The following is a 23,233-nucleotide window of genomic DNA, read 5'->3' on the forward strand; positions in this document are numbered from 1 at the left end:
ACAGTAAATTCTGGAAAACACTAACCAAAAGGAAGTACACTATCTACTCTTCATTACCTTGAAACAATAGGGTATTCACTTTTTCTTCCCCGTAACTCAGTTTAATGGTCTTCATTTGAAAGAAACAAGGCAGAATACATTACTAGTCCTTCTTAATACTTTCTTACTCAATTTGTTTATAGACTATTAGGTCCCAATCATCTTCCTTTTAAATATTTTTTGCTATTAACGGCACTAATTACAGAGGAATCACACATTACTTCAAGTGAATTTCCATTCTGAGTTGCAGAACTTCTACGTTTTTGACTGGTGAGAAACGAAGGACACCCTCAAAGAAAAATAAGTCATAAGAAAAACCGGCTGGGCGCAGTGGCTCATGCCTGTAATCCCAGCACTTTGGGAGGCCAAGGTGGGCAGATCACGAGGTCAGGAGATTGAGACAATCCTGGCTAACACAGTGAAACCCCGTCTCTACTAAAAATACAAAAAATTAGCCAGACGTGGTGGCGGGCACCTGTAGTCCCAGCTACTCGGGAGGCTGAGGCAGGAGAATGGCGTGAACCTCGGAGGCAGAGCTTGCAGTGAGCCGAGATCGTGCCACTGCACTCCAGCCTGGGCAACAGAGCGAGACTCCGTCTCAAAAAAAAAAAGAAAAACCACCGTATTAGGGCTACCTGCAAGAGAATAGGAAACCTCATAAAGTTAACTTTAAGACATAAAGAGAGAACTCTTTATACAGTACTTCCTGTAAATTGGCAGTATTTCCCGATGATGCATCCAAACTGTCCAACACAGCTTTCCTCAAATAACCCCCTCACCACTTCTCCTTCACTTGTGGCATGTCACATCAAGGGCACAAGGGCACTGGGGCAATAAAAAGCCTACTGAAAGCACTGTACAAATGTTTCTGTTTGCCCACCTCTGTAGATTCTCTAGGAACATTTCCAAAATGCCATGATTTCCTGAGAAAAACGCTACTGGCAGCCTGTTATGCCACAGCCAATATTCCCATCTGCCACCTGTAGATCTAGTTCTAACCTCAGCCAAGCTTCCTGACAATTTAATAAATCTCTGTTGAGTTCAGCCTTTTCATTTTTACTATCCCACTCCTTCACTACCTTCCTTAGAACAGGTATCCAATATCTAGTACTAAATTTGAAGACAGAAACTCCACTTGACTACAAAAGCCTTAATCACATAACTACTAAATCTGTTTGCATAATCAAACCCATCACACCCCACCCAAAATCACCAACACAACATTTTGAACATGTTAAATTTTATTAAAAATATTTAACATTGTACAAATATTCCAATACAGTTATGGTACATGAACACTGTACCAAAAGGATTTTTATTAAACTGATGATTAAATGGAAAAGGTCTTGCAAATGTCCCTATTTTGATATTTCTTATGTTACTATATCCATATCAGCGATTTATGTTTGCAGGAGCCTTCAGCCCAATTATAGAAATAGTCTTAGAACATAGTACCTAATATTACAATAGGATTCAGTAAGTACAAGTCTACCTATGTTATTGAACAGGCTAGAGAAGTCCCTTTTGCCCAACCCTCATATGTGAGGAATCAAGAAAAGCAATGTTCATGGGATCCTGACAAATCTACTAAATAAAGTGAGAGCCCTTATTTAAATTTGAGCAATTTAAGTTTTTCCCCAGAATGTCTCCTTTGTTGGTTCCATGAAATGTATTTTGTTCTGAGTGTTTAAAGCTAACAAACTGGCATTGCATTTTCCTTAACTTACATAAACTCATCAGAATTACATGAATATTCCTGTTTACCTTGAAACTTCCTAAGGAGCAGGCTATTTAGTGCAAGTTTTATACCCTGATCCTTTCTGTCACTGATACACGCATAAAATGTTACCTTAACACAACCCTGCAATCACTGCCAATTCTTAAAAATATTATATAATTTCATTCCAGTGTTGCACAACTAGTCTATAGCAAACTTACAGGTAAGGGTTTATATTCATGACACTGACTAGCACGTTTAACATCTAGGAAATTCTTTCTAGACTGATATTCTCAACCAATAAAGAAGATACAGTGCTATAAGAATACTGAGAAGGTTCTTCAGGCATGAAAATTCATAATTACTTTTAATCAGTGCTTATACCATATTACAATTATTTTTTTATATGATATGGTCAGAAATGCCTAGTTACTAAATTTAATTTCAATCTCTACCTTACCACCATGGAATCCCCTACAGACTATAAGATGAGGGATTTTAATCTTTAGCAATAATTTAAATATTGACTCAATTCTACCAATATCTACTAATCCTATCAGCTATCCTAGCTTTCACACAAAACACAAGTTGTTCATAGGTTTGTTTCTGCTATGTTCAAAGTCTTAATATTTCAGCTGTATAATTTCCTCTTGACCCAAAGTCATTGTCTCAATATATCTCTAAATTGAGGCCATTATTGTCAACCTGCTGAAACTTTTTAAAGTTCCATTTTACAATGTTAAGATTAGTTTGGAAGATTTTTAAAAATAGTATCTTTGGTGTTTAAACCCTCCATTCTATCAATGTCTTCTTTTCACTACAATTAATGTGCAATAAATATCTCTTTAAGATACATTTTATGTTAATCTATCCAACAAAATATAGAAAATATAATACTAGAATGAAATGACAGTTAAAGCAAATTTATTATCTCTCCAACACTTTTTAAGATTACAAGGTGTCTATTTTGCTCACTTAAAATATACCCTGAGTATTTCTTACTTCATATTTGCAGGCCTTTCTTGCTGATCTGCTACCAATTTAAGAGTAAGTAAAGTGTTATTATATGTTCCTATTAAGAACAGAAATAATTTAATATTAAAGTCCTAGTTTTCTACAAGGCTGACATAATTGCCCACTTATAGGATATGGGCATTCTCCCACACTTAATGCCCCACTACTGATAAAAAAAAAAATAGGAAAAAAAAAGTTCTTACCAACAATTCCACTGGTTATCGTCCCCAGCGAACCCCACCTAGCAAGTCGACATCATGACATGTCAGGTCAGGGCAGCCTCAACCTCGCTTCCCTGATAGTCAGGTGATAAAAGGAAGGAGTTAAAACAGGAAAAGTACACTTGCAGATTTCTGGATAACATCTGAAAATGATTAAAAAACAAAAAAACAAAACAAAACAAAACCAGAGCTTCTGGTAACCTCTAAATAAAAAAGTATATACACGTATTTTTATTTAAAGAAAAAAAACTTTTCTGGAAGGATTAACAATCATTAACTTCAAATTAAATATTATTAAATTGCTGACCAATACATTATATATGCAGTATTTTTAAAGCTTGGTGTTTGCATTTGAAAATTAAGACCTAATCAACAAACTTCTAATATAAAAGTAAACATGTCTGGCTAACGGATTTGTTATTCTGGATTCTCCAGTCAGTCATCAAATCTACTGGTTTCCTCAGAAGAACAACACCCCTAAGTTAACAGAAGCTCCCATTCTTAGAGAAACATAAACACACTTATAAATCCAGTGCAGTCTTTCTATAAGGCTTTTTCTTAGCTGTTCACTTAAGAGATTCCATGTAATAAATGTTCACAAAATAATGGACAACACTAAAATTAACTTTGGTTAGTTTTCTTTAAGAATACTGGTAGCTCAGTATAATAAAATTCTCTTTGAAAAATCAAAATGACAAGTTTTAACATATTTAGAAGCCTTGATAACTAATTAGCAATAGCCTTATAGCAAGTATTTACTGGAAGGGTTTGGTTTTACAAATACACAATTAATAAAACGCAGGTATGATTATATTCAAATGGCAGGAGGCAAATGATGTAATGAGTTTCAAGAATAATATTATATGGCTTTATGCTAGAAGTGAAATTTTATGTCCCTTCTCTTTTAAAATTTAAAATATGTAATTTATTTTGTTGCATGCTGACCTGTTTAAAAAGAATTCATCTCCTAAGTCAGATTTCAAAGTCAAAAGAGAGAAAAATTATCTCCTACTATCAGAAAGCATTGGGCTTTCTTATGCAGAATAACCCCAGTAACTAAAAAAACCTGAAAAACAATTATGCTGAATTCATTTTAAAAAAAACTATAGAATCATAACTCATTTTCCTTATCTTTTCACCAAATAAACCTGGATTTATTAGAAATCTGGAAACTTATTAGAACTTTTTTGCTCTTAAAAATTAAAATACCTTCATATAAATACATACATTTAAGCAACTGCTATAAATGAGTGATCAAATAAAAATTAGTATTCCATTATGGGGAGGAGCATATCTGTATCAGTCTCACAAGGGTACCTACAAAGAATAGTTCTACACCTCAATATATTTCCGAACACACACTTTACTGTAACAGGCTCATAAATAAAGCCAAATCAATTAGCTTGGGGAACAAAAAAGATGGAAAGACAGGAGAGCAGGAAACCAAGTTCCTTAGAACTCATAATTTGTACCTATTTTTTAAAAAATGCCAATCTAGAATAAAGACCTCCCTCAATTGACATTTTTCAGGTTTATATATTACACTGTTAGATTTATTTATGTGAAAAGTTGACCTCTGAATCTATTTTCTCTGAATGCTGCTACAGTGTTAATTTATAAGACATGAAAGAAGAAAAGCTCTTGAGTTTTAATGTTTATAGGATTATGTTTTACAATTTTAAATAGCCACAAAACCTCTAAACCAAAAATTAAAGGGTACCTCTGCAAATATATTTTTAATTAGTGAAAAGGACAGAGGAGGAGGTGGCCACTTTAAAATTCAAAATATAATTTGCAATTAAAGGAAAGGATTTTGACATGGAACCCAAGTTTTAATCTTACAGTTTTTGCGAGGGTTTATGCTTTCTCAGAATCATTTCTATCCCCATTCTTAAGATTCTTTATGACAACTTTGTAGCTTGTAACACCTAATTAAGAAATACAAACAACTCAAATTTTATTTGTAGATTTTGTTCTTTCCAAGAAAAAAATCAGGATTTTACTTAAGTCTAATTAGATGTATAGTTACAACTTCAAATTGTATTTTCAAAGTTTAAAAGCAGCATTTAAAGAATGTTTGGTGTCTTTACTTACATGGGCATAAGAAAAACAACTGGATCTGTCTTACCAAAGAAATACCCATGTTAACTCAAAACTATCATACAACAACAGACCATAATTCCTTTATCAGTTTCCAAAAAACTATCAATAAGGTCTGTTAAATGACTATACTGTGTAATAAGTGTACTTTGAAAAAGAAATGAAATATATTGACTTTCATCAGTAAATATTAATCTTATTTGAAACGAAAAGAAGCCATGAAACCCAGTATGATCTAACCAAGATTACACGGAATTAAGTGGCTTATGATTTTGAAATCTAATATTCCTATCACAAAGACACCAAACAGGAACAAAACACAGAATAATGGTGTATCCATTTTAATTATTCCCCAATGGCTTCTGATATTTTTATCATTATAAAAACATTTGAGAACCACGTAAGAATAAGATGGAGGGGAAAACTTAACAGTAATTTGAAAGTGATTCAGACTTTTCTGTACCATAAAGCTTAGATTATTTTGTTCCTCTCATTCTCAAGCAAAAAAGTCATTAGAATAAATCAGAATTTCAAAAGGAAATAGGGAAATAGATGTTATGTCTTGGCCAACAAAAAATATAGGCATTAGGGATAGCAGATAAATAAAAATAAACGAGATGTTAACAGAAAATCAGAGGTATTACTACTGGATATTTTTAAGCCTCTCTTACAAGGCATGAATGTTTCTCAAAGCAAATTTACATAGTAATAGGAAATTATATTCCTAAACCAGTAACTGAAATGGTAGTCACAATCACGTTTACTAAAACTAAAGTCCGCAGTGCAATTGACGCCACAGTACTAACAGTTTTCCCTGTATGTACATTCACTTATCCAGCAAATAAGGTCTTCAGTCACAAATTATCCCTTATAAAGAATGTGGGTCAAAATAGATTGCAGTCTGCTTTCCCAGCCACATTTTATTTGTTTTAACGCAAATTATCCAATGCCTGCAAGAATGCTCAAAAGTCTATGAACCTGTTTTTTTTTTTTAAATAAAAGATAAAATTTCAAAATTAGAAGAGACTATGAGAGAACACCAATCAATGAAGTGCTAATTGGAATAAATACTTGAATTTAGACTAATCCTCAGTCTAATATCCACAATACATGTTGGAATAGACAAGAAATTTTGCATGAATTTGATCACTCACATAGGCAGTTATACTTTGAAAACAATATTCCTTGCAAGGATTACGAATAAAATAATGTTTTAGGACACAATTGAATTTGAAATAGGTAATGTTTTGAATAGATTTTTTAGTTTTATTGAAATCTTACATGAACAAGAAATTGGAAATACAATCACATCAAAGAACAAATTGTCACGGCTTTTGACGTTTAAGCCAAACAAATTTTGTAGGGCAGATTTCAAAAAGGTGTGAAGTTATAACAATTTAAAAACACAGTTAACCTACTTCTAGGAATGCAAAACATACAATCATAGGTTATTTTCAATACAAGAAAACTTAAATTTGTTTGCTTTAATTTCTTAAAACTACTAAGACAAAGCACTAGCTTGTATTTTTATTTACAGCATACTCCATACTCCTATGTAATCTATCCCAAATCCAAAAAAATGAAACTGTCCAAAACCAAAGGTTCTGCAAAATCATGATTTAACAGTGTGCCCAGCTTGTTTTGAAGCTAAAATGAAGCCTGAAACGATAAAAGCATTGTAATCCCCAGAATAAGGGAACTCTGCAAGCCCAATAATGTCCAAGAGCATTTATGAAAAGAGGAAAAATAAAAAGACTTGAGTATATACACAATAGTGATTTCTTCAGCCCAATACAAATGGCAGCAAAATGCTACTTAAAGATGAAACAGTTAAGCCAATTTTTTTTTTGAAGAATGTAGATCTAGAGCCAATCGTATCTTGCCAGTATCATTTTCAAGCCCTTACTTGTCTACTTCCACTGTTGCCCATAAGTATCCTGATAAAATTCCTGGTTGTCATTATTGTAACCATAGTTACCAGAATAGTCACCACCTTGCTGAAGCGGCTGCTGAGCGATGGGTTGGGAACCCCAGTTCTGTTGGTTGTTGGTCTGACGACGCTTGGAATCAGGTTGGTTGTACCCATCTGCCTTTCTCTTGCCTCCTACATTGCCCCCACGATTGCCCCGAGATCCACGGGAACCACGGCCTCTCTGCTGTTGAGCAGGACCCCCTCTGCCACCCCTAGAGCCTCTTGGTGGTCCCAAAGGTGCCCCCCTCTGTGAATAGCCAGCTCTACCTCTTGGAGGTGGTGCTCCCCTCCCCCTTGGTGGTGGTGGAGCACCTCGCCCTCCCCTTCCTCCTCCTCTTCCTCTTACTGCATAGCCATCATCATAGCCGTAGTAGGGATCTTCATAGCCTCCACGATAGTCGTGATAATCATAACCATAGTAATCATCATAGTAATCTTCATAGCCATAGTAATCTGGAGGGTAGCCATATCCACCTCTCCCCCCACCACGACCCCGACCTCTAATTGGAGGTGGCATGCGAGGAGGAGGGTGGTAGTAATAATCTTCATACCTAGCAAAGGAGGGAAGGGAGAAAAGAAAAAACAAATCAGTTTGCTGCAAGACTCTGATTGTGTTTTATTAATCTGATCTCCATTATCAAATGGAGATTCCTTGTCCAAAGACATATCTACTAAAAGGCAGACTCACGCAGTGCTTCTGGAGGCCTGTCTAGCAGCTTGGCGCTCTTTCCTTTTCTTGTCTGGTGGCTTGGCTAAGACTATTTCAATTTCTTCCCCTTCTATTTCTTTGCCATTCATTTCATCCATAGCCTACAAAAAATTGAAAAATTAATTTATTTTATGATATAAAACTATACGTTTTATATAGTGTGCATGCTATCATACTTGACTCATTTAATATACTTAATAATTTACTGCACAATTATTTTAAATGGCCAAAAGGTGAATCTAGCCAGAAAGTTAAACACAAACACAAAGAAAATACGTTTCCCTTGACCTTATCTTTTTATATGTAAATGACATTTAGAACAAAACCTACCTCCTGATACTGTATTTTAAAAGGTAAAAGGGCTGCCACCTATTGCTGCTCCTTAATTCCAAATAACTAACTCCTTAAAAGATAAGCCATACCAAAGAAGCAAATCCACACCAAAGAAGCAAATCCATACCAGGGGAAAATGCCAATATTAATACGAACCAAAGATTAACTTTTCAGGATTAGAATTTTTAAATAAACATGTAGCATACAACATACAGGTCTTACACTGTTCTTATACAAAAATTTCAAGGATCTGAAGCACAAATGAGGTTACAGAGTGAGATTATCTGTAAAATTCAAGATACCAACACAAAAAACCTAGGTTTCCCTCACAATGCTTAACTCGAAATGTATTTTGCTTGAACAGTTTAAAGTACAGAGCCAGAAAAGGCCTGGACTAATGAAGACTCAAGCAATTACGTAGAAAGCAGTAATCAAACATTCCATGTTCTAGCCCTTTGTTCATGTTGTTCCACCCAACAACCTCTGCCATACATCAAAAGGTTCAGGTACTCAGTAACAAAATGTCACCTCCTCATATTTTATTTTTTGTTTCCCTATACCTTTCCCCACTCTGGGCACACATAAAAAAATGTTCTATTTATAACGAGCTATTAGTGATTTATAAGTATCTAGACAAAAATGAAACTAGTCCTCAAGATTGCAATTTTCCCTGTACTGCTTCAGTAAAAGCAACTAAACAAGTTTACAAAAGCTTCCTGGCATAAATTAAAAAATGAAACATCTACTCTCTGCCCCGACCATCCTGGTGACTCCCAGTTCCTGGACTAGATATTTTATAATTTAATAGGCTTCCTTGGCAAACCATCCTATAAATATTTTCCATCAGGACAACCAGTTATTTAAAACCAGTTGAGTCAGGAGGAATATTTGGAAAGCATAAAATTATTAGTTATCTGCATTCTATACCAGTAAAAATTTCAGACGCCACACATTAACAGATAAGAGTGTAACAGTATAACAGATAAGATTCCATACTTCAAAGCCAGATTATTACTGAGTTTGTGATCTTGGACAAGTTATGAATTTTATGAACAATACTGCCTCATTAATTAGCTACCATCAATGAGCAAGCCGATTAACTATAAACGAGTCAGAGATTCTAGAAAGCCTGTTTTAAAAGCAGTACCCTGGGCAAAAAACAAAACCAAAAAATGCTCAAATTAGAGGTGGTAGTATCCCACCAACCAAACATGCCAAAAAAGAACCATGCCTGTGTCACTAAGCATTCTGGATCTATCTTCCCAGTAACATAAAAAAGATTTTAGTAGTGTTTTGTCTTGCTTCCCATCCCCTCAAGGAAGGAGAGATGAACAAGAAAAAGAAACTGAAAATTTCACCCATTAAAGATAGTCCGAACCCACTGTCAATAGAAAGCAGGTTTTGTGTTCCAAATACCATATGAAAATACTTTCTTCATACTTATCATTATCATCAAAGACTAAATCAACTATTATACACAAGAGATATCTCTAACAATTACTGAAATCAGTAAAACATAGTGAATGCTATTTTAACTCTAAAATGATTAAATAAAGGTAAAACTAATCATACCCTCATCACAATACATCTACTCAAATACCGTATGAGTCATGTACACCACTCAGTTTCCTTCATAGGTACACAAACTGAGGTAAACTAAGTAGTTATAATATATTCATTACCTATTTAGTGTTTACAGCAGCTAATTTTTATACCTTGTAATACTTCCAAGGCATCATGCTATCAAATCTTACAAAACAATAGAGATTAAAAATAACTTGCCTAAGATCACAAATTCAATAATCATCTGGCTTTGAAATATGGAGTCTTATCTGTTATACTATTACCACTTAACAGAGATTAAATAGAAAGAGTTCAGCAAAAGCTAACAGTCAATTTTACTTCAGTTTTTAACATTACTTTACGTGTTTGGCAGGTTTCAGAAACAAAATTCAAATATCAAGAACCAAAATTTCAAAATTTCTACCTTAACAGCTGCTCCTCTGTCTTCAAAATGAACAAATGCATAATCTTTCAACTTCTTTACTCTTTCGAGTTTTCCAAATTCAGAAAATGACTTTTCCAATATTTCTTCTGTCACTGTAGTAGCCAAGTTTCTCACAAACAAAACTTTTACCTAGTAAGCAACAAATAAACAAAACTGTCACTGGCTACTTAATTTTACCTGAAAAGTGTTTCTTCCTGTCTTCATAGCATAGGCTTTTCTCCTCTAAAACATTAAGCGCTGAAAGTGTCGTTACAGGTAGTACGAGAAATTGCTAGGAAAATGACACTGATATCAGTCACCAATTTATAAAAATTATTGGTTCTTGCCTTCTCCTATGTTGTCATTAAAGCACCTAACACTGAATAGAACCTTCAAAGAACCAACACATAATTATTATTGCTAATCAACAAGTTTAACATGGTCTCCAAGTCCCTTTCAAAACAAGTTTTTCTGTTTCTTTCCTCTAAAACTGAATAACTTTCAAAAGTTCATATGAAAAAATAAACAAACAAGAATAACCAGGAAAAAAAAGAGTGAAATTTAGAGACTGGCCCTACCGAATATAAACAAACTATAATGCTTAAATCATTAAATCAGGTAGTGTTAATTAGAAAAAAAGGAGAAAAGTTGGTCCATGCCTCACACTATACACCAGGATAAACTCCAAATAGATCGAAAATTTAAATAATAAAAGGGTGGAGGGAGGACTGTGAAAGTATCAGAACAAGAATGATTCCTTCATGTAACACTGGAGTGGGGATGACCTTATGACTTAAAATCTAGGAGCCATAAGAATGATATATAAAAATAAATGACTTCTATACTGCAACAAATACTGTAAGCAAAGACAATAAATATGGATGAGGTATTTGCAACATGTATCACAAACAGCTAATCTCTCTTTTATATCAGAGAACCAGAAAATAAGAAAAAGCTCAACAACTGAATAGAAAAATAGGCAAAATTCATGAATATGTGGTTCATACAAAGAAACACACATGGCTCTTAAAATATATTTAAAGTTCAAACCATTCATAGTAAGAGACGCAAATCATTAATCATTAATGGCACTGAGACCATTTGTTATCAGGTTGGCAAAGTTCAAAAGTTTGATCATACACTATTTTGTCAAGAATGAGGAAAATAATTATCTTGTATTTTGCTAGTAGTGTATCTCCTACAGACAGGAATATGGCAGTATCTTAACAATTACAGATGTATTTACCCTTTGGCCCACAATTCTACCCCTAAGAACTATCCTACAGATATATCTCCACTTGTATCAACTAACATAAACGTACTCATTCCAGCATTGTAAGAGCAAAAGATCAGAAACAATTCAATATCCAGCTGGTTAAATACACTATAGTACCTCCACACAATAGACTACTATGTAGTCATAAAAAATGAAGAAGAGGGCTGGGCACAGTGGCTCACGCCTGTAATCCCAGCACTTTGGAAGGCCGAGGTGGGCGGATTGCCTGAGGTTGGGAGTTCGAGACCAGCCTGGCCAGCATGGTGAAACACCGTCTCTACTGAAAATACAAAAATAAGCCAAGTGTGGTAGAAGGCACCTATAACCCCAGCTACTCGGGAAGCTGAGGCAGGAGAATCGCTTGAACCCGGGAGGCAGAGGTTGCAGTGAGCCAAGATTGTACCACTGCACTCCAGCCTGGGTGACACAGCAAGGCTCCGTCTCAAAAAAAAAAANATACACACCACACACACACACACTCCACACATACACAGCCCCCACACTCCACACATCATATACACCAGTGGTCCCAAACCTTTTTGGCACCAGGGACTGGTTTCCTGGAAGACAGTTTTTCCGTAGACGGGGTGGGGGATGGTTTCAGGATGATTCAAGTACATTACATTTATTGTGCACTTTATTTCTATTATTATTACATTGTGTTATAGATAATGAAATAACTATCCAACTCACCATAATGTAGAATCAGTGGGAGCCCTGAGATCCCTTGTTTTTCTGCAACTAGATGGTCCCCACTTGGGGTGCTGGGAGACAGTGACAGATCATCAGGCATTAGATTCTCATGAGGAGCGTGCAACCTAGATCCCTCGCATGCACAGTTCACAATAGGGTTTGTGCTCCCATGAGAATCTAATGCCGCCACTGATCTGACAGGAGGCGGAGCTCAGGCAGAAATGCGAGTGATGGGGAGAGGCTGTAAACACAGATGAAGCTTCGCTAGCTTGCCCACTGCTCACCTCCTGTTGTGTGGCCTGGTTCCCAACAGGTACCAGCCGGTGGCCCGAGGGTTGGGGATCCCTAATATATACCATGCGCACATGCTCCATACATACATACACATACATACCACACACACTCCACATATATACACCACACACTTACCCCACATATACACACCACACACTTACCCCACATATACACACCACACACACACCCCACATATACCCCTACACACCTCACACATCATATGTACCACACGGACACGCACTCCACACGTACAGCCCCCACGCACTCTGCACAATCTAGCTCTGGGGCCAGACAGCTTGCCTCCTGGCCTCAGCTGTTTCTAGCTGTGTGCATGGACAAATCCATTTACTCCTCTGAGCCTCAGGATCCTCATCTGTAGAATGGGGATAATACACCTTTCTATCTCAGTTGGTGTGAACTCTGAACATGCTTAGCACAGCACTTAGAACCTATTAGCTGTGTTCAGGATTCTGCTAGTCCAGAGCCCGGTGGGGAGGCTGAGATGAGGCTGGTTGGAAAAGCTCCCTGGCTCATCGCTGCTGAGTCATGAGCCACTGACCCTCTGCACTAGGCAGGGCTGGGGGGACCTGGCTTCCTGCCCCACCATGCAGACGCCCTGCTCTCACCTCTGCTGTCATCTTGGCTATGAGCCCTGCAGAGATGGCCCCACTGAGCACATTCCGCCGCAGGCCGGGGTTCCTGGGGTCTTTGAGGTTGCTAATGCGGCTGCGCACGCGGTTCCGGTACTTCATGTCTGTGCTCTTGAGCTCTTGGTAGATATGTGACACAGTCAAGGGTGGGCCAGCCACTCGTGGAGGGGCACGGAAGGGTGCAGGCCTGGCCCTGATGCCTGAGGAGCTCCAGGACCCTCTCTTCCTATCCCTGGATTTCTACAGGGGTTGGGCCCCTCTTTTGTGACCTCTGACTCCCCAAGTGGGGATCTCTCTTGGGCATTTGTGGTCAGCCAAGTATCAGAGACAGAAAACAGTCTCTGGGGTAAGATCAGATCATAGCAAGCACTATAGTGTCAGGGACACCAGGACCCTGGGTTTGTCTGAGCCTCTTGTGTGACCTCAGGTGAGTCACACAACCTCTATACGCCTGAGTTTCCTTATTTATAAAATACAAGGATTCTGTGAACTAAGCCACACGATGCAGTAGTGTGGTGTCTGGGATATATCAAATGCTCAACATACATGGGCTGCTAAGATGATGACAAGGATGCAGAGAACTTCTAGTTGGGAAGGGCCCCTGGAGGTTGTGAGTCCTGCTGTCAGCGGAAAAGATTAAGAGCCACATGTTTAAGGTTCTAAGAGGCCTTATTGCAAAAAAGAAACCACTAAGCTTTGTTTAATCTGGTGTTCCCAATACATTTGATTATAGAGTCCCCTTCCCCTCCATCCTTTCCGCTACAAGACCTGTTACCATCCTATGGAACCCACGCTGGGAATTGCTGGTCAGAGTTACTTCTCCCATTAATAGATGAGGCAGCTGAGGCTTAGAAAGGGTGCAGGCCCTTGCTCAAGGCCATGGGGCAAATTCCCGGCAGAGACAGGGCTGGAAGCCAGACCCCTCCTGACGGTAACACTCTCTCCACTCACCCGGCAGGAAGTCACCCCTGGCCACCAACCACAGTGAGTTTCTGTCCAAACACTGCATCCTAGGCAGGCTTCTGAGCCTCCCACTCCCTCCACCCTCTGGAGGAGCTCGGGGAACACAGCCTCATTTTCTTGGTCTCCTGAGCCAAAGAAGATCAGGAAGACAAAGCTGTTGCTGGGAATAACCATATACAAGAAAGCGACTGCGGGGAATGTGGAAAAATGAAAACAGATGACTTGCTAGAAGTGGTGGGAGGGGAGGTGGTATTCTTTCTTTATTCTGTTATTGTTTTAATGCTGTCTGTACAATAAAAGTGTGAAAAGCAAAGAATATGCCACAATGCATGTGAAAGCTAAAAAATGTGTTTTAAAATGTGCCACTTGGGATTCCTCGGGTGTACTGATATGTGGAGCCAGCAGGGCTGGCGATATTTCACCAGTCTCTGACTCCGTCTCCATGCCCCAAGGTCACAGGAGGGGACGAGGTGGAGAGCAGACCAGGGGGCACCGGCCCCTCAGAGGAACTTTTGGCTGCATTGTTAGCACAGGGCCACTCCAAAGAGCACAGATCTATTTTAGGACACAGAGCAGTCAAGCCCCCAAATGTACCCTCCCCCTGACCTCCAGCTAGCTAAGAACAAAGAGCTAAAGGGTTTGATGCAGCTTTGATTTCCTCTCCTTTAAAACAGGGACATTCAGGCCGGGCGCGGTGGCTCAAGCCTGTAATCCTAGCACTTTGGGAGGCCGAGACGGGCGGATCACGAGGTCAGGAGATCGAGACCATCCTGGCTAACATGATGAAACTCCGTCTCTACTAAAAAATATTTTTAAAAAAACTAGCTGGGCGAGGTGGTGGGCGCCCGTAGTCCCAGCTACTCGGGAGGCTGAGGCAGGAGAATGGTGTGAACCTGGGAGGCGGAGCTTGCAATGAGCTGAGATCCGGCCACTGCACTCCAGCCTGGGCAACAGAGCGAGACTCCGTCTCAAAAAAAAAAAAAAAAAAAGTGGATGGAGGAAAGGCTGGGAATGGAACTTTGTACTGGACCATGTTGTTTCAAACTGGGCTTAAAGGTGGAAAGGACCTGCTTGGAGGGATGACTGTTCAGGAGAAAATGAAGATGAAACTTGTGATAGTTCTGATACCTTGGGTTCTGCCTTCCTGAATTAATGGGAAATGATGAAAATGTACTTTTTGAGGTGCTGAATGGCTCTAGACTTGTTGAGGTATTGCTGATTAATCATTAAATGAGAGTAGAGAGAAACCACCAGAAAATGAGTTGGAGGGAATTAGGGTAGGCCACAGGCAGGAGATGGAAACGCAAATTTGTCGTCTGCAGATCGGCCCCTGACCCTCCCCAACAGACCCTGCTGAACTCCACAGGTAGAGCCCAGGAGCCCTCAAAAGGGTCGCTTGCATCTCGGTGTGACACTTAGACTTCCTGTCCCCTGATTGCCTCCCCGCTCCAACACCATGCAAACCTTTGTCTCTAGTAAAAGAAGCTCCATGTTTTCATTCAATGGGGGCCAAGTGAGGAGGGAATTTTTTTCTCCCGAGCCAAACATCTTTTGGTGCAAGAGATCTATTAATATATCCCAGTGGTGGTCACCTCTCCTGTCTACACAAGCCCCCTTTCAGGTGATAAGCTGGGGAGCAGGGGGCACATCGAAAGGGTTCAGTAGGTGGAATCCAAAGACAAAGTCTCCAGTCCCGCTTTGACACCGAGTAGTTCTGAGCCTCAGACTCCTCTTCCGTAAAATGGGAACCGTCCCTGCCTCACAGAGAATGCTGTGAGAGCTAACAGAGGTAGGAATTGTCAATTGGCCATTGCAGTGTTTGATATATATTTGGGAGTAAAAAAATGGGGCAGGGGGTGCTGGGCATGCTGGCTCACGCCAATAATCCCGGCACTTTGGGAGGCAAAGCAGGGGTGCATCACCTGAGGTCAGGAGTCCGAGACCCGCCTGACCAACATCGTGAAACCCATCTCTACTAAAAATACAAAATTAGCCAGGTGTGATGGTGCATGCCTGTAATTCCAGCTACTTGAGAGGCTGAGGCAGGAGAATTGCTTGAACCCAGAAGTTGTAAGTTGCAGGGAGGCGAGATTGCGCCATTGCACTCCAGCCTGGGCAACAAGAGCGAAACTCCGTCTCAACAACAATAAAAAAAGGGGAGCTGTTAACATCAGAGGATGGGAGAAGGGAAAAGGCTGAGCATGAGAAATGCTGACTTCTCAGTCTAGTCTGTTCTTGGAGGTAATGACTTGACCAACTGAGGCACGCTATGACACAGCCTAGCTGGCACAGCCGCTGAGCCTCCAGGTCCCAGGGTCACACTTTCTGGGTTCAGATCCCATCTCTGCTACTACTGTTAGCTGTATGGGCTTTGGGAAATGATTCGACCTCTCTGAGTCTCGGTGACTTCACCCATGAAACTGGATAAATCAGGGAACCTACCCTGTGGGGTTGTTATCAACACTAAATGAGGTACTGCTCATTTTCAAGTTTTGCTGGCAGGTGTAAAATAATAATTAATGTTAGATAGAATTAAGAGCTCTGGTTCAGGGGCAGAGCAGGGGCTGTTCCTGGAGCCCTTCCTCTCCTTCCTCACTCTCCCAGCTCGCTTGCACCTTGGAGGGGTGCTGCTAGACGGTCCAGACACCCACAGCCCTGGCACAATTCAAGGATATGATCTTCGATTTCTGATGCCATCTTGTCACAGTTGACTCCATAGTCCTTGTAATCATCTAAAAGAGATTCGAGAAATACAGGTATCAGCCAGACACAACATAGGCAGTGAAGCCTGCTTGTGCCAGGAACTACAGTGTTCCTGTACCATCCCCAGGGGTGCTGAGAAAGACTGAATCTCATCTGCCCTTGGCGAGATTGGGAAAAGGAACCCCTTCCCTCCCTCATCCCTAGCCCAGGCTCTCTCACCGTCCGCTTTCAGGGCTGCTGACAGCATCTCCACACACTTGTCCCGGACAGAGTCCCCTGTGAGATAGCAGGGGGCCAGGAGACAGATGGAGGAGGCAAACGTGGGGGTCAAGGGGCTGCTAGGTGTTCTGGGGCTCTCCGCTTTTGATTTGCTGCTGTTTGATCTGAGGATGACAATCAGTAACAGACATTTGACATTAAGAGAGTAAAGCATTTATTGAGCAGCATTCTAGATGTCTTGATGGATGATCTCCTATAATCCTCATAACCCGATGAGGTAGGTACTATTTTAGGCATTTGACATGGATCATCTCATTTAATCCTCGTGACAACCCCATGAGGTTGATACTATTCTTATCCCTATTTGAGAGACGCATTTTAAAGTGCATGGTAGAGAAAGATGTATCTAAAGGTGCACTTGGCTCAGGTCACACTTCGACGAACCAGTAGAAACAGAATTTAAACCCAGGCAGTTGGCTCTTAACCAGCCACTGTGCTTTCCTCATTGTAGAACAGTGTAACGCCACCAATAATTATATGCAATTGATTATGCACTGGGCTAGCTGCTATCTATGCTCTCCTAAATGTATGAACTGTTTATTCACTCATTCACTAAATATTTATTAGACACCTATTCTCCAGGTACTTGCCAAGAACAAGGGATAATGCAGATAAGTCAGCAAAGCTCCTTCCCTCAAGGGGCTTATAGTCTAGTGAATAGCGACTATCTACCACCATTTAAAAGGGTTGGCTTTACTGGATGCCAGAACTGTGCCAGGCACTTTACAAGCATTTTCCAATTTAATCTTCATACCCGTCCCAGGAGGTAGATACTCTCATCATCCCCATTTAAAGATGAGGAAATAAACCCAGAGAGGTACACCACTGAGATTTGCCTAAGGCTATACACCACCACGATTTGAACCTACATCTGTCTAATTCCAACACCTATGCTGTTTTTATTAATTTATTTTTTGAGATAGGATCTCTCTCTGTCACCCAGGCTGGAGTGCAGTGGTGCAATCATGGCTCACTATAACCTTGACCTCCTGGGCTCAGACAATCCTCCCACCTCAACCTCCAAGGAGCTGGGATCACAGAAGCACACCATCATACCTGGCTAATTTTTACATTTTTTTGTGGAGATGGGATCTCACCATGTTGCTCAGGCTGATCTAAAACTCCTGGGCTCAAGCAATCCACCTGCCTTGGCCTTCCAAAGTGCTGGGATTACAGGTGTGAGCCACCACACCCAGTCAACACCTATGCTATAATCTATGATGTACTATCCAAGAATTATCTCATACTGGTTTTAAGTGTATATGTGTGTGTGTGTGTGTGTGTGTATGCATACACGCACAGACATTTAGAAGGCTAATTATGTGGCTCAAGCTGTCATAACAAAATATCAGACTGGGTGGCTTCGCTAACAGAATTTATTTCTCATGGTTCTGGAGGCTGGGAAGCCCAAGATCAAGTTGCTGGCCAATTTGCTTTCTGGTAAGGGCTCTCTCTTTGCTTGCGAATGGCAGTCTTCTCATTGTGTTTACATGGTGGCTCTTCTCATAGGGACAGTAATCCTATTGGATCAGGGCTCTACCCTTATGACCTCATTTAACCTTAACGAAGGCCCTATCCCCAAATACAGTCACAATGGGGTTTGGGATTTCAACATATGAATTTTAGGGGGTCACAAACATTCAGCCCATAACACCATGTTAATAGCAATTATCTCTCTGAGGTGGAATGATAGATTTCCTTTGTTTGCTTATGCCTATTTGCTAAATCTTCTATAAAGAATATATCTACTTTTGTGATGTGAGAAACACTTTTTTTTTTTTTTTTTGGAGAGGGAGTCTCGCTCTGTCATCCAGGCTGGAGTGCAGTGACACAATCTTGGCTCACTGTGACCTCCACTTTCTGGATTCGAGCGATTCTCCTGCCTCAGCCTCCCTAGTAGCTGGGATTACAGGCGTGCGCCACCACGCCCAGCTAATTTTTGTATTTTTAGTAGAGATGGGGTTTCGCCATGTTGGCCAGGCTGGTCTTGAACCCCTGACCTCAGGTGATCTACCCGCCTTGGCCTCCCAAAGTGCTGGGATTACAGGCATGAGCTATGGTGCCCAGCCAAAAAATGCATTCGTGCCAGAAATGCATGGAAGTGTGGAAGACCAAGGTTTGCATGGGCAATGTCAAAGGGCTCAGTGTAGCTGGAGCGTGAGGGCGAGGGAGCTTGTGAGCAGGAGAGGGAGTTGGAGAGAAAAGATCTAACCAGACTCCGGGGTTTGTTAAGGATGGTAAAACAAAAGCCACCATTTACCGCAGGTCTGCTCTTTATTCTTCTTGATAACCCTAAAAGTCACAAATTACTGGGCCCATTTTACAGATGATGGAACGGAGCCTTGAAGAAGTGAAGTGTGTCAATCATAGCTCACTGCAATCTCGAACTCCTGGGCTCAAATGATCCTCCCGCCTCAGCCTCCCAAGTAACTAGGACTGACTCCGGGCAGATGCTGCCACATCAGGCCATTTTTTTTTTTTTTTTTTCCTGTAGAAATGGGGTTCTCAATATGTTGCTCAGGCCGGACTCAAACTCCTGGCCTCGAATGATCCACTCGCCTTGGCCTCCCAATGTGCTGGGATTACAGGCATGAGCCACTGTGCCTGGCATGACTTTGTGATACTTGCACAACTCCCTCCCTCCAGAGATGTTTTTGCACTGTTCTTAGGGTAGGAGCCAGGAAGTTAGGAAGTCTCTGTCTTCATTCCCCTGCTCGTCTCACCTCCTTTTTCAATAACCCATCAGAATCTGCCAGCCAGCCCCTATATCTCTGCTCAGAAAAAAGTGGATTTGGCCGGGCGCGGTGGCTCAAGCCTGTAATCCCAGCACTTTGGGAGGCCGAGACGGGTGGATCATGAGGTCAGGAGATCGAGACCATCCTGGCTAACACGGTGAAACCCCGTCTCTACTAAAAAATCCAAAAAAAACTAGCCGGGCGAGGTGGCGGGCGCCTGTAGTCCCAGCTACTCGGGAGGCTGAGGCAGGAGAATGGCGTGGACCCGGGAGGCGGAGCTTGCAGTGAGCTGAGATCCGGCCACTGCACTCCAGCCTGGGAGACAGAGCGAGACTCCGTCTCAAAAAAAAAAAAAAAAAAAAAAAAAAAAGTGGATTCATCAGAGTTGAAAAAATTAAGGTCCCCTCCTGGAGTGAAATTAAGACCCACTCGAGGGTCTTACCAAACTGAGCCCTTGTGGAAGTGCCCAGAGAGCTGCTGCATTTCCTCACTCCAGGAGGCACCATTCACATTATTAGCCTGATACCTCCTGTAATTGTACAGTGCACAGCCTGGGCAGCTGCACCAGGCAGCCTTGGGACCTGGATCCACAGCTGCTTCTCATGTTCACTTTCAGGCTGTAGACATGCTACTTCCTTTCAGGAAGAAGAGGATTCTGGACTTCTGCCAAAGTCTTTCAGGCCCAGGGAGTTGTGTCTGAGAGTGAGACTGACTGAGTAGCCCAGACTTCTCAGGATCAACAACCTGGAGTTACCAGAGAATCTCATCCAACATCTAGCTGGGCACAGCTCAGTGTGGACTCTGCTGGTGACCTCCCTGTCCCCCACCTCTTGCTGTTTGGCCTGACCTTGGATCCCCTCTTTCACTCCAGATCCCTGGACCTTTGGGATTTTTGCATTCTCTAGAGACTTGAGGTTCCTCAAAGGTGTCTCCGTGCATACTGGTGAGGTGGGCCGGGGATGCAAAGCTCTGTTCTTATAAGGTTTACATTTTGAATTTCTAAAAATTTTGTCCTAAGGGATTCATTTCCTAGCTTTTATTTATTTATTTATTTTTAATGCAGTTTTGAAACTTGCTGTCCTAGATTAATCTAGCCTTGATTCTACCCGAACCTGCCTGACAACTGGGTTGCCTGGCAGCATGGTGGAGGGACAGGGAAGCTGAGATCCAAGCAGATTTTTCCTGGAGTCAGACTGCAGCAGGAGGTTTGGGTGAGGAAAGGCTGGACAGGGTGTGAACTAGTGGGGCTGTCGGCAACCAAAAATGGATGTGCCTGCCCCCAAGCCTGGTCCTGGTCACTGGGTTCCCACCTGAACAGTCACAACAGCCCCCAAACTGGTTTCCTTGTGTCCTCTTCCCCCACTACAACCCATTTGCCAAAGGGCAGCCAGAGGGACTTTTCAAAAATCCATAACTGATCAAGTCACTCCCCTGCTTCTAACCCTCCAACACAGGGTTCTCACCCCCTGGGGCCACAGACCAGTACCGGTCTGTGGCCTGTTAGGAATCGGGTCACACAGCAAGAAGTGGGACTATTGTGAACTGTGCACGTGAGGGATCTAGGTTACACGCTCCTTATAAGAATCTAATGCCTGATGATCAGAGGTGGAACAGTTTCATCTTGAAACCATCCCCCACAAGCCCTGGTCCGTGGAAAAACTGTCTTCTATGAAACCAGTCCCTGGTGCCAAAAAGGTTGGGGATTGGTGGTGTAACAGCTTCCAATTATTTTTAGCATAAAGTAAAACTCCTGGCCAGGTGCAGTGGCTCATGCCTAAAGTCCCAGCACTTTGGGACATCGAGGTGGGAGAATCACTTGTGGTCAGGAGTTCGAGACCAGCCTGGCCAACATGGCCAAACCCTGTCTGTACTAAACATATAAAAATTAGCTGGGCATGGTGGCGCACGCCTGTAAGTTACTCAAAAGGCTGAGGCACAAGAATCGCTTGAACCCGGGAGGCGGAGGCTGTAGTGAGCCGAGATCATGCCATTGCACATCAGTCTGAGCGACACAGCGAGACTGTGTCTCCAAAAAAACAAACAAAAAGAAAACAAAAAAAAACTCACCACAGCCTCCCAGCCACTGCACTTCCTGCCCCTACCCGCTTTTTGATGTCATCTCATGCCATGCTCTTCTCATGGTTTTTGGAAGGCCCCCACAGCACTGCTTCTTTCTGTTCCTTAAACATACCCATCCTCCCAGTGCCTGGCCTTTGCACAGGCTGGTCTTCCTTCCTGGAATGCTCTTCCTCCTCCAGGTCTCAGCTGGCATGAGGGAGGCCTTCCGTCACCACCTCAGCCAAGGCTGACAGTCCCCGCACTGTAACTCCCTAGCACATCACCTGATTTCTATCTTTTACAGCACTTATCCAAGTGTATGATTAACTTGTTCATGTGTTTATAAACATCGTCTGCCTCCATCTCCAGATTACAGGCTCCAGAGTATTGGGACCCCGTCACAGGTTCACTACTGCATTCCAGCTCCTGTAACAGTGCCCTAGGTGGACACTTGATACATCGTTGCTAAACGGATGGATGAATGAATAAATGGATGAATACATGACGAATTGAGGAACTGACCATAGAGAGACGAAAGGCACATCTAGAGGATCCCCCATGGCTGAAATGTGGAAAGAAGAAGGTCCTCTTTGGAAGGACAGTGGCTCCACTCTCTGGGCCTAGGAGAGGGATCAGGAGTACGAGAGGGATCTCTCTCGGAGCCAGCCTCCGTCAACTCCCAGGACCCAGGTAACGCCATCTCCTGCAGCTGGGATGGTGCCTCGCCGACCTGTGCGCGCCCTTACACACTCTCAACAGCTATGACTCACCACAGGAAAACCGTCAGGGGAGCCTGTAGCATGCTGCTTTGAGGGAGCCCCAACGAGTGACAGTAATAATGGTGGCCATTTTTGAAATGACTGCACTGAGTTAGTTTACTTATTAAGAACCTAGGCTCTGGAGTTTAACTCCCAGGTTCACAGCCTGATACCAACACTTTGCAGCTATGTGACCTTGGTTGGGTTGCTTAACCCCTAGGTGCCTCAGTTTTTTTCACACGTAAAATAGGTTAAACAACAGTACCCATCTTAAGGGGCAGATGAAAGCAACTAAGTGACAAAGTGTTACTCAGTTTACATAGATAACCAGGTTTCATGTGAGTATTATTACAAAGTATTATGTGTTCATTGAGCACTTACATGGTTTGGGAACAGTGCTGGGTATTTCATTACCTCATTTAATCCTCACAATGACCTTGAGAGGGGTTCATAATCGTCTCCATTTTACAGATCAATAGATTGAAGCTCAGAGAGCTGAAATGAATTATCTGTTCAAGTTACTGTCCCAAGTTACCCATCCAACTAGCAAAGGGTATAGTCAGACCACGAACCTGTCTGTCGCCCTTCCAAATTATTTTCAACACATCAACTGTGTCTCTAAAAGAAGGGTTTCCAGAGTCCTCTTACCTGAGCAAGACTAGGCTGTTTGGAGCATTTCTTCCCACCTTCCTGGCAGGGCACACCCAGCCCTGGTCCCGCCTCCCCGGTTAG

At 41.7% G+C, this 23,233-nt stretch overlaps 2 protein-coding genes across 3 annotated transcripts in view; both read right to left on the bottom strand.

Moving 5' to 3' along the window:
- Positions 1 to 3,924: 3,924 nt before the first annotated feature.
- On the bottom strand, positions 3,925 to 10,517 carry HNRNPR (heterogeneous nuclear ribonucleoprotein R). 2 transcript variants are annotated; one of them, XM_025400055.1, is made up of 3 exons: positions 10,093 to 10,517; positions 7,752 to 7,873; positions 3,925 to 7,614 (listed from the first exon to the last, which is right to left on the bottom strand). In XM_025400055.1, exons 2-3 carry the CDS (start codon positions 7,868 to 7,870, stop codon positions 7,002 to 7,004), a joined length of 732 nt encoding a protein of 243 aa, XP_025255840.1. In that variant the 5' UTR covers positions 7,871 to 7,873; positions 10,093 to 10,517; the 3' UTR covers positions 3,925 to 7,001. The 2 variants fall into 2 exon arrangements, with proteins under 2 accessions (XP_025255840.1, XP_025255850.1); XM_025400065.1 differs by lacking the exon at positions 10,093 to 10,517 and adding an exon at positions 8,233 to 8,455 and having other exon boundaries at positions 6,332 to 7,614.
- A 2,368-nt stretch (positions 10,518 to 12,885) lies between these two features.
- TCEA3 (transcription elongation factor A3) overlaps positions 12,886 to 23,233 on the bottom strand; it is a 33,765-nt gene continuing 23,417 nt past the window's right edge. Inside the window, exons 6-8 of the mRNA XM_025384914.1 lie at positions 16,891 to 17,054; positions 16,644 to 16,700; positions 12,886 to 13,136 (exon numbers count right to left, since the gene is read on the bottom strand). Coding sequence (XP_025240699.1) covers positions 12,886 to 13,136; positions 16,644 to 16,700; positions 16,891 to 17,054 — 472 coding nt within the window. The remainder of the gene's footprint in view (positions 13,137 to 16,643; positions 16,701 to 16,890; positions 17,055 to 23,233) is intronic.

The sequence above is a fragment of the Theropithecus gelada genome, chromosome 1, assembly GCF_003255815.1.
Source record: "Theropithecus gelada isolate Dixy chromosome 1, Tgel_1.0, whole genome shotgun sequence".
Classification (NCBI taxonomy): Eukaryota; Metazoa; Chordata; class Mammalia; order Primates; family Cercopithecidae; genus Theropithecus; species Theropithecus gelada.

Coding starts and splice junctions, on each gene's coding strand:
- HNRNPR (XM_025400055.1), bottom strand. CDS start 7,870: ATGGATGAAATGAATGGCAAAGAAATAGAAGGGGAAGAAATTGAAATA. Junction 7,615..7,751: donor CAGGCCTCCAGAAGCACTGC/GTGAGTCTGCCT, acceptor CTCCTTTGCTAG/GTATGAAGATTATTACTACC.